This window comes from Sorex fumeus, unplaced genomic scaffold, assembly GCF_029834395.1.
Source record: "Sorex fumeus unplaced genomic scaffold, SorFum_2.1 ptg000048l, whole genome shotgun sequence".
In the NCBI taxonomy this organism is placed as follows: Eukaryota; Metazoa; Chordata; class Mammalia; order Eulipotyphla; family Soricidae; genus Sorex; species Sorex fumeus.
This window is the reverse complement of record NW_026606105.1, coordinates 8,254,772-8,271,379: the sequence shown is the minus strand read 5'-3', so window position 1 is coordinate 8,271,379 and position 16,608 is coordinate 8,254,772. Positions and strand designations below refer to the sequence as shown.

Genomic DNA, 16,608 nt, shown 5'->3' with positions numbered 1-16,608 from the left:
GGTTAAGGGGGGGTGCTCACCCTTGGCAGAATCAGGTTCGATTCCTGAGGACCACCAGGAGAGATCCCTGAGTGCACTCCTAAGCATCACTCAATAACTGTGCATATGCTTTTGCAGGTATGAAACCCTGGATTTAATACCCTACAGTCCTCATCCCAATATAGGGATGGACAATTCTAATATTTGGAGCCAAAAAATAATTACAAATATTGTGCTGGTGAATTTGTGTACCTCAAGTTTATGCATATACCTATTGTTTTCAATATATTGTGTTTATATATGTTTCCAATATATGTGTTTCTATATGAATATAGAAACATGTTTCTATGAATGTATAGAAACACACAGGTATATAAATAAATTACGGTTCATATATACACAAAATGTATTGTTATCAAGAATTAGTCATCCATGACTCTCTAAGTGATTGTGAGGGTTTAGCTGGCAAGGGCAGGGAGTGGAGAGGGTGGATAAAAAAATCAAAGAAACAGGAACTGGAGTGATAACACAGTGGGTAGGGCGTTTTCCTTGCACACGGCCGACCCAGGTTTGATTCCCAGCATCCTATATGGTCCCCCGAGCACTTCCAGGAGTTATTTCTGATTGCATGAGCTAGGAGTAACCCCTGTGCAATGCCGGGTGTGACCCCAAAAGCAAAAAAAAATCGAAAAAATCATTCTTGCCTTCAAAAAGTTCATAGCAACTTCAATCTCTATGGGCGAGTCATTATAGTCATTCAGTCAGTCAGAGTAGTAATTGTTTTTGGCCACACCTGGCTGTACTTCAGCTCTACACTTGGAAGAGCTGCTTCACTTCTCCATATGTTCCTTAGTTAATTCTAAGACCCTTTGAAGTCCCTTCTACCTCCTCCATTGCAGGACTTGGTGACTTTAGCAAACCTTGCAGCACTGTTGCCTGCATTCCGCGGTACTGCCAATAAGTCATCCAACCAATACATATTTATTATAGCGCCTCACAGTGTATAGGTGTGTGGCAGACTAACCCTGTTCTCCTGAGAATGAAATAAACTGTTTCATTTTTGGCTTGGGTGTCCAGGATGTATGCACGCTTGGCAGAAAAGCCGGATGTGTGCCAGTCTGGCAGAAAGACAGGATGCGTGCTCACTTGGCAGAAAAACAGGACACAAGACACGGGTCGACCAATAAAAGAGTGTTTAGCTAAACATTTATTTTTTTAAGTTCCTATATCAATCAATCAATTGTTCTTCTATTTTTGACTTCTTTATCAATCAGTGGATTGCTTAGCTAACTGCTTTATTTTTTGGCTTGCTTGCTCGTTTAGCGTAGGGACGGATGTAAACTCTGCCCATAAAGAGCACTGTCCTGCAATCCTGGCTACTGCTGTCCTGTACAGGATTTGGCACAGAGAGAAAAGTAGCTGATCAGCTAATAATAAAGAATTCCTGACTCTTTGCTGAGTGCATCCCGCTCCTTGCTCCTATAACAGGTGCATTTAGAGAAGTAAGAAACTCTTGTGGGGTGCTCCGAGCTCCAGCACCAGCAGCGTCCGAGGTTCAGCAGGAATCTGGTTTCTAAGATTCCCGCATCCGCCCACGACGGGCATCACGGTTGCTAGGGAAACGAAAGGAAGATTCCCGACCGGAAGTGGTTCTGGAAAATTACCTTCCCCGGAAACTTGTGTCGGAAAACACTGCCGTCTTCCTGCATTTTTTTTCCCTAAACGTAACTCCGAGCGCTAGGGCCTCGCTCTCGCTGTCCCGGTGGAGGTCGATGCTCTCCCTCCCTCAGGACGGCGCCCCTCCATTCGTTCCCCTCCGGCAGTGGCAGGAGCAGAGCGGAACCAAATCGCTGTGAGCCTCGCTTCTCCCGGGAGCGCTTCTCGGGACGAACCGACCCCTGGGCGGCGTTGCCGTGGAGACGGAGCGAGCGGTGTGGATGCTGCGCCTCCGGGTCGCGGGGCCTCTGCCGTCTGTGTACCCTCCCGGGCTCCCAGAACCCACGCCAAGATGGTCAGTGGCCTTGAACTCTGCAGGGGCCGGCCTTGGGGATGAGAAGCAGCCGGGTCTTAGCAGGGTCACACGTAAAATTGCCAGCGGCGATGGGGTCACGGCTTCGGGCCCCTACGGCATCCCCGCGCCTGGGGTGGGTGCAAGGTGGGGAGGAGAAGCGCGTCCGAAGCCGCCGTCGGGTGGTCGCCCGTCCGTGGGGTCCACCGCTCCCGACCCGACCCGTGGGCTCTGGAGCTGCCCCCCTTGGGCTGGGAGGTGGGGTAGGTGGGTCGGGGGCTGGAGGGAGGGGATGGTGCTGCCCTTGTGGCTGTTTTCACAGATGCTCTCCAGGGCCAAGCCCGCCGTGGGCGGAGACCCCGCGCAGGGCGACAAGCGGAAGAAGAAAGGGGGCAAGATCCCCAAGCTGGAGGAGCTGCTGTCGCAGAGGGACTTCACGGGCGCGATCACCCTGCTGGAGGTGATGCCTGCGGCGCGGGGCAGGCGGGGAGAAAGCTCGCTGCTCGGGGAAGCTGGGGGTGTCCCCAGTAGATCTGGGAAGAAACGGGTTCCAGGCTCCTTAGTGAACTGGATATGTATGTGATTACTACTTTTGGGGCCAGCAGGTAGGGCTTTTCTGCCCTGCACGCGGCTGGCCTGAATCCGATCCCCAGCACCCCAGATAAAACCCCCAGAGGTGGGTCTGGAGCAATAGTACAATGGGCAGGGTATTTGCCTTGCACACGGCCGACCCTGGTTCGATTCCCAGCATCCCACATAAGGTTCCCCGAGCACCGCCAAGAGTAATTCCTGAGTGCATGAGCCAGGAGTAACCTCTGCGCATCGTAGGATGTGACCCCAAAAATAAAAAATAAAATAAAACCCCCAGAGAGCAGAGCTAGGAATATGCTCCGAGCACCTCTAGGTGTGCACCCCTAATAATAATGTAGCACGGTCCTCCGTGTTGTTTATCGATTTGCTCAGCGGGCACCAGTAATGTCTCACAACAAATTGTGAGACTTGTTGTTACTGTTTTTGGCATATCGAATACATCACGGGTAGCTTGCCAGGCTTTGCCATGCTGGAGGGATACTCTCGGTAGCTTGTCGGGCTCTCCAAGAGGGGTGGAGGAATCGAACCCGGGTCGGCCCGCTCGGCAGTGTGTAAGGCAAATGTCCTACCTGCTCTGCTATCACTCCAGCCCAATAATAATAATAATAATAATAATAATAAGATACTTTTTTCTCTAGGCACACTTTATTATGCCTAGTGTCATGGATGGTGACACCAGCATTTAATATGGTGTCAGTTCAAGTTTTAAAAATGGGCATTCAGGGACTAGAGCAATAGCACAGCAGGTAGGGCGTTTGCCTTGCATGCGGCTGACCCGGGTTCGATTCCCAGCATCCCATATGGTCCCCGAGCACCGCCAGGAGTGATTCCTGAGTGCAGAGCCAGGAGTAACCCCTGCACATCGGCGGGTGTGACCCAAAAAGCCAAAAAAAAAAAAAAAGGAATTTCAGGAAAAAAAAATGGGCATTCAGGGCTGGAGTGCTAGCACAGCGGGTAGGGTGTTGGCTTTGCATGTGGCTGACCCGGGTTCGATTCCCAGCATCCCATATGGTCCCCTGAGCACCGCCAGGAGTAATTTCTGAGTGCAGAGCCAGGAGTAACCCTTAAGCAGCACCAAGACCCAAAAAGCAAAAAAAAAAAAAGGGGGGGGTAATTAATTAATTAATTGCTTTTTGGGTCACACCTGCCAATGCACAGGGGTTACTCCTGGCTCTGCACTCCATATTTACTCCTGGTGGTGCTCGGGGGACCATATGGGATGCTGGGGATTGAACTCGAGTTGGCCACATGCTAGGCAAAATGCCCTACCCTCAGTGCTATCACTCCAGCCCCCAAAATGGCCATTTTAAAACGTGTCAATTCCTGACCATTTTATGTTTTTTTTTCGGGGGGGGGGGACGAGGGAAAATTGAAGCATTTAATTAGGGTTCTTCAGGGGAGAATTGAAAGCTGGTGTACTCAGCTTGCCTGATTTTCCACAGCAGTACAGCTACAGAAAAGCCAGTTACGTTTAATTTTACTGTGTGTGATAAAATTTCGGTCAAACAGAAGCTTTCCATGCCCCATGCATGTTGTCTAATGTATTGTGTAGCTTAAGCAGATGTATACCGCAGTGGCAGTAGTTCTCACCTTTTTTTGTGATAATGATGGTTTGGGGCCTGGGAAAGGGAGTAGGGTGGGGGGAGACGCACAGCTATACTCAAGGATTATTCCTGGCTCTGTGCTCTGGAGTGACCACTGGTGATGTTCAGGGGACCATATGTGGTACTGCAATTTGAATCTGGGTAGGCGGAAGCAAGGCAAGTGCCTCACCTGATGTACTATCTCTCCAGCAGATAGTGCAGCAGATAGGGCCCTTGCTTTGCCCTTGGTCATGTGGTCCCCCAAACCTGCCAGGACTGGACTCTGAATGCAGAGCCAGGGGTAAATCCTGAGCACCAATGGGTGTGTCCCTAAAACCAAAATAAATAAAATAAAAATAAAATGTGTATTTCTAGCCTGCTCTAGGTACTCAATCTTATTCCTTTTTTTTCTTCCCTTGGGTTTTGGGCAACACCCTGCGGTGTTCCATCATATCCTGTCTTTGTGCTCAGGGAGTACTTCTGGTTAACTTGGGGGACCATATGCGATGTTGGGGATCAAACTCAGGTTGGCCCCTAGGGCTGGAGCGATAGCACAGCAGGTAGGGTGTTTCCCTTGCACGTGGCCGACCCGGGTTCAATTCTCAGCATCCCATATGGTCCCCCAAGCACTGCCAGGAGTAACCCCTGTGCAATGCTGGGTGTGACCCAAAAAGAAAAAAACAAAACAAAACTCAAAAACAACAAAAAACAACCCGTGCAAGGCAACCTCCTTGCTGTCCTAATACTCGGGCCCCTCACTCTTTCCCTTTGCCCCACTATATGCATACAGAGCATCCACCCTCGCTCCTGGAGCTCTGCTCCAGCCCCAGATCCTTTATTCTCTATGGAATGAGCCTGCAGTGGTATCAGACAAGAGGCATTTTAGGCAAGTAGCCTAAGCGCTTCTGATGTAGATTGTTCCAGGGGCACTGCACTTGGAGAAACTTCTTGTTTTTGTTCTGTTTGGGGGTCGTACTTGGCAGTGCTTAGGGTTTGCCCTGGCTCTGTGCTCAGGGATCACTCCTGGCAGTGCTCTGGGGACCATCTTAAGTGCAGGGGATCAGACCCAGGTTGGCCACATGCCAGGCAAACAACCTGCCCGCTGTCCTACTGTTCTGACTCCTGGGAGAAGCTGTTTTGTGTGATGCCTTGTTAAAAGAGGAGGAAGGGGAATCTCCTGCTTTGATGGCAAAGCTGGCTGTGTGTACTCACATCATTTCTCCAAAGCTCAGGTTCATGCTATGTTAAACAAAAGGATTACTGTGCCCAGGTTTTCACATTTGTTTGTTTGTTTTTAATGGAATTTGAACCTGAAGTTTAAGCGTCATGTCGGAGAACAAGAAGAAGATACCAATTTGTGGATTGGATACTGTGCCTTTCACCTCGGTGACTACAAGAGAGCTTTAGAGGTCAGTTTTTTTTTTAAGTTTTAAAGAAATGCTTGGAAATTAAATTTTGTCTGTTATTAAACTTCGTATGATGATCATAATGCTCCTGGTAAATTTCCCACATCATAGAAGGGAATGAAGAGAAGAGACATAAAGCCATCTTGTCTGCCCTCTGCAATCCTGCCTTTGTCAGGAGAGGCAACCGTTGGCTGTGTCTGAATGTATTGCTCCTGAGATCTCTGTGTCGCATGTACGTATGTACCCTGTTCACTTGGTAGCTTTAAAACACCTGGTTTTTTTTTTTTTGTCTATTTTTTTCCTTTTTTTTTTTTTCTTTTTGGGTCACACCTGGCAATGCTCAGGGGCTACTCCTGTCTCTGCACTCAGTAATTACTCCTGGCAGTGCTCGGGTGACCATACGGGATGCCGGGGATCTAACTCAGGTTGGCTGTATGCAAGGCAAACGCCCTCCCCGCTGTACTATCGCTCCACCTGTTGATGAGATTTACACACATGTCAGCACTAGCTCCTTTGAGGGTCCACAGCCTGCGGTGCTGAGGAGACCCAGTGGCGCTGAGCACTGAGACCAGCCAGGGCCTGCCCACGTAAGGAATGTGCACATCTGTGAGCCAGTGTTGGCCAGAGACCCCTGAGGTGGACAGCCCTGCCAGGGTAGACCTGCGCTTCACTGCAGTGTTTATTTAACCGCACAGGGGAAGAAGAATTGAGGAGCTCAGACCCTGCAGGTGTGAAACTGCGCCATCTCAGTGAGGAACCCTTGTCCATCCAAGCTGCTGCAGCCACTGACGAGACCACTGCTTTCCCTCCATTTCAGGAATACGAAAATGCTGCCAAAGATGACAATTGCAACCCCGATGTCTGGGTGAACCTGGCCTGCACCTACTTTTTTCTTGGGATGTATAAACAAGCAGAAGTAGCTGGATTTAGAGGTACGTAGGCCCTTTCAGTAGCTGATGTTGGGGCCAGAGTGATATGAGAGAAGTGAGGCACTTGGCCTTGCATGCAGCTGACCTGTTTCAAATCCCCTACAATACCTCAAGGGTCACTCCCGAGCCAGGAATAGCCCCTGAGCACTAGGGATTGTGAACAAAAAACAAACGTGATTTCAAGGCTACCCATTTCCTCAACTGTTACCTGTCCATAAAGTTCTGTATTGCTCTTTCAAATTGGAATGGCAATATAATTGAATAGAGTATCAGTAGTATCAGTGATGCTCAGGGCTTGCTCCTGGCTCTATGCTCAGGGATCATTCCTGAGGTACTCAAGGGACCATATGCAGTTCCAGGGATCAAACCTGGGTCGGCTGTGTGCAGTGCAAGTGCCCTACCTGCTGTCCTATTGCTCTGGCCCCTGAGGAAAGTATTCTTGCTGAGGTGTACATTTTGTTGAGTTTTTGTGTATATTCCTCCATTCTCTGGCTCATAGAGTGTCATTTGCTAGATGTGCTGTGAGCTTACAGGCTTTGCTTTGTAAGTTCCTTTTTTGATTTTGCTGCTTTGATTACTCTGTGTCTGTCCTTCACTTTTGTCATTTGGATTATAATGTCTTAGAGTTTTTCTCTTTGGGTCTATTTTTGCTGGGATCCTTTGGGCCTCTTGGGTCTTAATGCCTGCACTTCTCAACTCTGGGAAATTCTTACCTATAATTTTTTTAATAGATAAAATTTAAAACGGGGTGGAGCATGGATCATTCCTAGTGGTGTTCAGGGGTCTGTATGGAGTGCTGAGGAATCAAACCCAGGTCGGGGACCTGCAAGAAAAGAGGCTTAGCTGCTGTACTCTCTCTGCAGCCACCACGTTAGGATTTTGTTTGTGGAGAGGAGCTCTGGCAAGACCAGTAGCGGAATGAGAGCTGGCCTGTGTCCGGGCTGGAGGTCTTTGTCTCCGGGCAAGCTGCTGACAGCTCCGTGAGGGTCGCTGCGTCATCTCCTGCCAGAATGCTGTGCTGTGGTGGCGGGAAAGCAGTGAGACCGGATGGGTCAAGAGTGGCTGCAGGGCACTTCTGTGCTTGGTGCTGCTGCTGCCGCTGTGTGGGTGGCCGGGCGGAAACAGCAGGAGGATGTGGGAAGCTCTCCGAGTCTCCTGGCCTTCCTGCAGTGGATGGAGGTGATTGTGTCCATTAATAAGCAATTTGACTTCTTTTATTAGCTCCCAAAAGCCGGCTTCAAAACCGCCTTCTCTTCCACTTGGCTCACAAGGTATGTTAAGTTCTCATTTCCCCAATTTTTGGTGGCAGGGAGGGACTGGTTGGGTGGGGGGGGGGATGTCGGAGCCACACCCAGTGCTCAAGTACTCTTTGCTCAGTGCTCAGGGATCACTTCTGGGGGTCCCAGGGAACCATAGGTCCAGAGCCCTACCTGCTCTCCTATTGCTCTGGCTTTCTTCATTCCTTTCTTTCTTCATTTTTTATTTGTTCTTCAGGACACATCTGGTGGTGCTCAGGCTTACTCCTTGCTCTTTACTCAAGATTCAGTCTTGGTGGGACTTGGGACCATTTGGGGTCCTGGGGATGCAACCCAGGTCAGCTGCATGTAAGGCAAAGCCCCGCCAGCTCTACTATCTCTCGGCCGCTGCTGGATTTCTTCCTTCCTTTTCTTGGGCACACACCCAGCAGTGCTCTGGGTCACTTCTGGTTCTGTTCTCTGAGGTCATTCCTGGTGGGCCCAGGGATCAAACCCTGGCATGCAGAGTATGCGCCCTACCCGCTGTCCTATCTCTGGGGCCCCAGTTTTCCCCTTTTTGTTGCCCTCCCCCCCAATCCCTTTGTCAGTGCACGTGTGCCTGGCCATCGTGCCGGCACGGTGCAGATGGGGTGCTGGCTAGAGTCACACATCAGGTTGCAGTGCTCACTGAGCAGTCCTCAGATCATGATGGGGGAGCTGGCCAGGGCTTCTCACACAGTGCTTTGCCTGAGGCCACCTCCCGCTCTGCTCCTGCGCTTCAGTCAGAAAGCCTCCTTTCCCTGGTGGGGCTTGCCAGGGTTTGAGCACTTTGTGCTTACACAAAGCACACTGGTGTGACCGGAGATCTCTCTGGTGTCAGGGGTCACAGAGGGCAGAGCTGCCTGGTCGTGCCTCTGGGGACTTGAACTCTTGACCATCACTCCCCACGCATGCGCTAAGCTCTGCACGATTCCTCAGGGCCCCGTTTTCTTTCAGATCTGAAGGAGAAACCAATAGAACAGGAGCTAAGGGAATAGAACACAGAGACAAATAGCTGATGGAGAAGGTAGAGCTCTATAATAAGAAAGGTGGGACAAGGGTTAAAGCGTTTGGCCTGGGGCTGGAGCTATAGTACAGTGAGTAGGGCATATACCGTGCACCAGCCGAAAAGGTTTCCAGCATCCCATATGGTTCCCTGAGCACCGCCGGGGGTAATTCCTGAGTGCAGAGCCAGGAGTAACCCCTGAGCATTAATGGGTGTGACCCAAAAAGGAAAGAAAAAACAAAAACGTTTGCCCTGCATGGAGCTGGCCCAGGTTCAACCCTCAGCTCCCCGTATGGTCCCCTAAGCCCCTCCAAGAGTGATTCCTGAGTACAGAGCCAGGAGTAAGCCCTGAGCTCTGCCAGGGGTGCCCCCTACAAAAACTGATAGAGTGTAATCTTTACTAAGTGTAATCTGCAAATGTCTTTATTTATTTATTTACAATTTTAGTTTAATGATGAGAAGAAACTAATGAATTTCCACCAGAATCTTCAGGATATCACAGAAGATCAGCTGAGTTTGGCTTCCATTCACTATATGCGATCTCACTACCAGGAGGCTATTGATATTTATAAGCGGATCTTGCTGGATAACAGGTCTGTGTTCTTACCCCGCCGAGGATGGTTTCTGTTGGAGGAGGTTCTTCTATGGCGAGTTTGGCTCTCGTATCCCAGAGTGCAGATCTGTTGGGCTGGTAAGCCAGCCAGACTGAGACGGCCCCTGCCCGGAGCTGGGGGGGCTTCACTTCTCCACTCCCCACCCCTTTTCACTCAAGAAATACAGTGTAGGTGAGGCCAGAAATACCTTGGATTCATAATGTGTTTGATTTTGAATTTTTTTTTTTTTTTTTTGCTTTTTGGGTCACACCCGGTGATACACAGGGTGTGTACACACAGGAATTACTCCTGGAGGTGCTCAGGGGACCATATGGGATGCTGGGAATCGAACCCAGGTTGGCCACGTGCAAAGCAAACGCCCTACTCGATGTGCTATTGCTCCAGCCCCTTGAATTTTTGATTGTTAAACATTCAAAGAGCTTTTACTGTTGTCAAAGTTTTGCGATACCCGTATTCTGTTCTGTGCACTGTCTAAAAGTTCAGGTCCAAATCAGTGTTTCTCTACCTTCATATCAGTATTGCCCCCTTAGTAAGTCATGACAGACTGTCTTTCTTCATCCATCACAGAAGAACTGTATATCCATTTATCTGTGCATATATGCCTAAGCTTTCTTTACAAAATGAATATGATCCCGCTGCCAGCCAACACCCCACTGAAACAATTTGTGCCCTTTTAGAGGTGGCAGTATGCTTGTTAAAAATGCTGGTGTCAGGGGCCAGAAAGATGGTACAGTAGGTAGGGCATTTGCCTTGCATGTGGCCAACCCAAGTTTGATCTCTGGCACCCTGTATGGTACCCCGAGCCCTGTCAAGAGTGATCCCTGAGCACAGAGGTAGGAGTAAGCTCTGAACACTGCCAGGTGTTGCCCCCAAAGCAAAAAACCATTGTCTATTAGAGGACTAGAGAGATAATATAGCAGGGAAGACACTTTACCTGCATCTGTTCAACCCAGGTTTGATCCCTGGGACCTCATATGGTCTCCCAACCCCTCAAGGAGTGGTCCCTGAGCACAGAGCCAGGAGTAAGACCTGAGCATAACTGAGTGTGCCCTCTCCCAAAAAACCACACAAAAATCACAGTCTGTGGGGTGGGGAAATAGTCCAGGGGTAAGGCACTTGCCTTGTACATGGCTGATCCCAGTTTAATTCCTACCACTGCACATGGTCCCCTAAGCTCTGCTAGAAATGATCCCTGAGCGCAGAGCCAGGAGTTACCCTTGGGTGGTCCAGCAACCAACCCTGTCTCCCAAAAAGCATGATCTAGATATAGCAACACCAGTATTGAAGTTAGTTATATGAAACTTACTGACTAAGGAATATACAAACCAAAGAAGTAACTTTCCAACATTGTCACTGATCCCTTGTCCTCTGCCACGTCCACAGAACTGCCCACCCGCTCTCCCACTTTCTTTCTCCGTGATTTGCTTTACTGTGCAGCCTCTCACTTGCCCATCCTCAGTCACAGTCTGCCCATCTTCTTGACCCTCCTTTGTTCCCTGCTTGCCTACACGCTCGTTACATCCTGGGCTTTTCTCTCTAGCGTGAAACCCACAAGTTGAACTTTCCCTCTCCCCTCAAGTCTTGGTTAACCCCACCGAAACATAACCATACAAAAAGAAATCACTGCATTGATTCCATCTTGTCTTCAAAAGGCAGTCCTCTTCTCCGCCTTGCTGTCCATTTGGGTCTGGGTAGGGGAAGTTGCAGTGCTTCTAACGCCCTCAGCGGCGACCTGCCTGTTTCCTCCCACAGGGAGTACCTCGCGCTCAATGTCTACGTGGCTCTGTGTTACTACAAACTGGACTACTATGACGTGTCACAGGAAGTTCTGGCCGTCTACCTGCAGCAGATCCCTGACAGTACCATCGCGCTCAATCTAAAGGCCTGTAATCATTTCCGCCTTTACAACGGCAAAGAAGCTGAGGTAGTGATGGAAGTGTGTATGGTTTTTATTTTATTTTTTAATTTAATTTAATTTTATTTGTGTGTGCGGTTTTTAATTGGGAAATATTAGTCCTAATTCCCCCCCCCACCCAAGATTGTTGCGCTTTTATTGCTTCCTTGCAAAAAGTTAAAGTGACTTTTAGTATTTGTTTATTCTACAAAGATGTCATTTGGGCTGGGAGCAGTAGTACAGCAGGTAGGGTGCTTGCCTTGCATACAGTCAACCAGGGTTCAAACCCCAAAACCCCATATGGTCCCCTGAGCCCTCCAGAAGTGGTCCCTGAACAGAGTCAGGAGTAAGCCTTGAGCATAGCTGCGTGTGACCCAGAAAGTAAAACAAAACACAGTAAAAGTCAGCTGGGATCCAAATAGGGGTTGCAGTGAACCTATAGATCAGTTTGGGAATTATTGAATAGTAGCAAAATGTAAAATGATGCAACTTTTTAAGTAAAGCAAAATAGTTTTTATTGAAATAAAGGTGAGGGATGGGCCAGAGTGTGGGCCGGCCAGAATGATAGCACAGTGGGTAGGGCGCTTGCCTCGCACATGGCTGACCCAGGTTCAATCCCCACATCCCATGTGGTCTCCTGAGCCCTTCCAGGGGTGATCTGTAAGTGTAGAGCCAGGGCTAACCCATGATCACTGCTGGACATGGCCCCAACAACAATAACAACAAAAAGCAAGATGTAAGGGGGAAGAAAAAGAGGAATTTGTGTTCAAGAACAGGGAATTGGAACTGCAAACCGATGCTGTGTCTTTAGAAACCGCAGTAGATCCTCTGATTAACTATAGAATTATATAGAACCCGTCATTTCCACTCCACAGTATCTACCCGAGACATGGAAATCTTTTTATAAGGTTTTCCCACATTTAGGAATTCTTTTTCATTTGTCTGGCTTTGGGGACACACCCGGCTGTACTCAGGTCCTACTCCTGGCCTCTGCCAGGGATCACTCTCAGCAGACTCAGGGGGACCTTGTGAGATGTTGGGGATCGAACCAGAGTCAGCAAGGCAAGCGATAGTACAGCAGTCTGCTATTGCTTCAGCCCTGATTTAGGAATTCCTTAACCTTTTTAACAATGCTTTACAGTTTTGAGAGGTTATAATTTTTGTAGTTTAAATTTAAACTCAGAATAATTTTATTCTGAATATCTCATTATTCTTAACAGGATAAGTGTAACTGTTTCCCTAGTTTCATTTTCAGATTGCCCGTTGCAAATGAACAGAAATGCTGTTGGCTTTCACATACTGATTTTGTGTCCTCCTTCCGGGGCCCATGCCAAGCCAGGTTCACTGACCCTGGGTGCTGTGCTGGCATCGGGCATTTACACCTGCAGATTCTTGAACACCACACAGGCCTGCTGGGCCTCAGAGCCACGACGCCAGGGTGTAGGGGGAGGGGCAGGGAGTTAGTGTCGCTCAGGACCATGTATACCAGGGGCCACCCCAGCAGGATAGGGGGCCTTTGGGACTACAACCAGCGCTGCTTGAGGACCATGTGATACTGGGGATCGCATCAGGGCTGGGCACATGGAAAACATGCGTCCTAGCCCCTATGCTCCTGGGGAGTCCATGAGGACACGATGCTGCGGGCTGGTGTGTGATGCCTCTGTGAGGAAGCTCCAGCCGGCCCAGGACCAAAGCCGTCCTTAGAGGCCACGGCAGAATGTTCCGGGGATCCCACACACCCAGACAGAGGGTCTCAACCTTGACCCAGCACATGGTGGATGGTGTCAAACACTGTTCATAATTCACTGAAACTGGGCAGCCAGGGAGGAATGGAGGGAAGGGGAGAAGGGGCAGAAGCAGAAACCAACTTTGCCTGGGGCGCTCCTTGGTCTCTCTTACTTCTCAGACCTCCACGCCCAGCTACCCCCGTGCCCAGACCAACAATGTCCTTCCATTCTAGACTGAGTTTGCTGAGATTATTTTAATGACCAGATGCTGATTTTTTTAATAATTTATTTATTGAATTATCGTGAGAACAGTTACAAAGCTTTCAGGTTTAAGTCTTGGTCAAACACCCATCCCCTCAGTGCACATCTTCCAACACCAAGAACCCCAATATACCCCCATCCTGACTGTGAGGCAGATGATTTCCACTTAACTCTCTCTCTACTTTGATTATATTCATTATTTTGACAAAAGATGCACCATTATTATTTAGAATTTCCCCCCAACAGTCAGACCTGCTGAAAAGGCATCGGGAAATAATTTGTTTTTTATTGCTTATTATGATGTCGCGGCTGTGCAAGTTTGGATTTCTGATATTTTACTAATTAAGTCTGGAGGGATTTCTGCCAAAAGCCACATAGTTCTGAGATTGGTTTGTGTGGCTCTGGGTCCATGGCCATGCCAGAGAGCCGCTCTTGGGGGGCAACTTGTGGTCTTGGTGGGGTAGGAAGGATGTGCTGGTTCTGCCTCCCATCCCATGAGGCTGGAGTTGCCCTGTCACTGGTAGCTCATACCTGACTGTCCAATAGGCTCTGAGGCGGCAGCCACCATGCGGGGGGGTGGGGAGCAGGTGGAAGAGACAGACACCCTTTCCCTCATAGGGGAGCACAGCATCGTAGCTTAATGCATAGTCAATTCACATTCCTGCCAAAAGCTGCTGGGTTCTGAATTAGGTCCATCTGCCTCTGGGGCCATGGCGATGTCAGAGAGCCGCTCTTGGGGGGGGGGGGGCAACTCATGGTCTCAGCGGGGCAGGAAGGACGTGCCTGTTCTGCCCCCCATCCCATGAGGCAGCAGTTGCCCCGTCACCGCCAGCTCATACCTGGCTGTCCAATAGGGTCTGAGGCGGCGGCCACTGCATTGCTGGGGCAGATACTGATTTTTTTTTTAAGTGTCATATTCTGCATCTATTGAAATAACCCTAGAAATGTATTATTGTTGCAGAAAACACTGAAATACTTTGCTTTTATCAGTGTCAGCTTTACAATGTTAGAGTGAACGCAAATTCACTGCCATTGATTATTTTACTTATTACAGAGTTCAGTTAGTTAATACTCCGGTGAAGACTTTTACATTTAGGGGTTGAAGTGATAGTGGGTAGAGTGCTTGCCTTGCATGTGGCTCATGCTGGTTCCACCCTCAGCACCATACATGGGTCCCCAAGCATTGTCCAAAGTCATTCCTGAGCATAGAGTTGGGAATAACTCCTGAGCAATCCAACCGTAACCCCTGTAAAAATCAAAGTTGATGATGTAGGCTCATCTTCCCAAGGCTTTGTCCATGGTTAGCCAGGAGATGAGAGATAAAAGGATTGTTGAGCAGACATATTTTCCCATATAGGAGCAGGTAGAGTGAGTTTGACATGGTCAGTGAAAAGCTTGGTTATCTGCTGACAAATAGAAAAAAGGAGAGAAGTCTCATTACTTTCACCGTGATCTGTTGGACGGGTTGGAAAGCCTAGTTAATGGGAAAGGCCGAGGAAGCAAGAGAATACAGAAGAGACCTTAGATGTGATAAAATAGAGGGGGGGAGATATCTTACTGTGTTATATTAAGGATATTTAGCAGTTGCATGAGAACTCAGGATACGAGTGGAATATCAGATTGCAGAAGTAACCTGTTGTTAGAAGTGGAACTCCTGGATCAGAGAGAATGTGGAGGGGTTATGGAACTTTCCTTATGTGAACAACACAAGTTTGATCCCCAGTTCTGTGTATAGGTCCCCCAAGCAACGCCAGGGGTTTCTCCTCAGCACAGAGCTAGGAGTAGCTCCTGAGTAAAGCCAGGTGTGGCCCAAACCTGTCCCATTAAAAAAAGCTATTTCCTTTTTTATGGGGGGTGGGGCATATCCAGTGATGCTCAGGGGTTACTCCCCCTGCTCTTCACTCAGGAATTGCTCCTGGTGGTGGATGGGGGGCCATATGGAAACAAGGGATCAAACTGGGATTGGCCACATGCAAGGCAGGAACCCCACCTGCTGTCTTAAGATTTTTTTCTTTGAAGGATCGGACTTCTTGTCACTGGGAGAACTCTTGGAGTCTTGGGATTAGCTAATTTCAAATTTCCTGCCTAGTGTAATTTACTGAACTTTTATAAGTCTCAACATTATGGTCTGTGAAATGAGGATAATGATAGTTACACTGGCATTTTCCTTAAGGAATCTGAAGAACAAGTGAGAAGGACATAGACCTCTTCTGTAAAGCCTCGTGCCTGTGTGTGGTATCAGAGCCAGACACTGGTCATTTTCGCGTATGTTTTCCCTTTTCAATTTCAGGCAGAACTCAAGAGTTTGATGGACAATGCTTCCTCTTCCTTTGAGTTTGCCAAAGAGCTCATCAAGCACAATCTGGTGAGTAACGGCTGGTTCATAACGCTCGATAGCTCAGACAGCTTTATACTTTGGCATCTGTATGTGCTGCACTAGGGTCAACACCAGAGGTCTAGTTTCCGTCCATCCCTAGCCAGAGTCTGCCCAGACCTGACTCACCCGCCAGCCCCCTTCCTTCTTTCAGTTTTTCTATCCCAAATGACGTGGGTATGTTGCAGAAAGATTAAGGGAAGGAGACAGCTCAGAAAATATTTCTCTTTGTAAATTCCTCCTTGCTGCCAAGGCCCTTCTCTGAAGGAAACCCTTGTTTGGGAGGACAGTCCTGTACCTAGAACGTTCACAAGAGATGTAGGCAGATCCACGTTTGTTTCGTTGACAAAGACACAAGAACATCTTGTGGGTTAAACTAACTGGGAAGGTTTTCTGGTCAGAGCAGAGCTGGGCCAGCCTTGGATGTGACTGAGAGGGAGTTCAGGGTCACTGGGATGGCAGAAAGGTGGCAGGTGAGCACTGTGGCTCACAGGGAGAGCGCGCTAGCTCCGGGGGCAGAGGGATGTGAGACCTGGCACTTTGCTGTGAGGGAGGGCGATGTGGAAAAGCACCCGAGGCTTCATGTGTGGCTTCACATGAAGTGGGCACCACAAAAAGCCTAGTTTCTACTGGTGGCGGAATGGCTGCTCTCCACTCAGGCACCGGGACATGGCGCAGTGATTTAATGTGAGTGAGTCTCCGTCCCCTTCTCTGAAAATGCCAGTTATATGGGCTAGAGCGATAGTAAAGGGGAGTGCACTCGCCTTTCTGGCAGCCTACCTCTCTTTTCCCCTCTCTCTTTCATACTCTGTCCCTTTCTTCAGAGCCGGCTCTTCTGAACACACGCTGAAACCAAAACTGCTTTAGATTCTGTGTACCCCTGCCTCTCCGATAGCTGCTTGCTCACTTAATACTATTTATTATTTTTTGGCACTGTCTTATAAAATAATCCTGTCCCTTCT

At 48.9% G+C, this 16,608-nt stretch overlaps 1 protein-coding gene across 1 annotated transcript in view; it reads left to right on the top strand.

The window, feature by feature from the left end:
• Window positions 1-1,876: 1,876 nt before the first annotated feature.
• IFT56 (intraflagellar transport 56) overlaps window positions 1,877-16,608 on the top strand; it is a 40,693-nt gene continuing 25,961 nt past the window's right edge. The window contains exons 1-8 of the mRNA XM_056124001.1: window positions 1,877-1,990; window positions 2,310-2,447; window positions 5,478-5,570; window positions 6,385-6,499; window positions 7,718-7,767; window positions 9,224-9,369; window positions 11,143-11,314; window positions 15,563-15,637. Of these exons, the coding sequence (XP_055979976.1) occupies window positions 1,988-1,990; window positions 2,310-2,447; window positions 5,478-5,570; window positions 6,385-6,499; window positions 7,718-7,767; window positions 9,224-9,369; window positions 11,143-11,314; window positions 15,563-15,637 (792 nt within the window). The 5' untranslated portion in view covers window positions 1,877-1,987. The remainder of the gene's footprint in view (window positions 1,991-2,309; window positions 2,448-5,477; window positions 5,571-6,384; window positions 6,500-7,717; window positions 7,768-9,223; window positions 9,370-11,142; window positions 11,315-15,562; window positions 15,638-16,608) is intronic.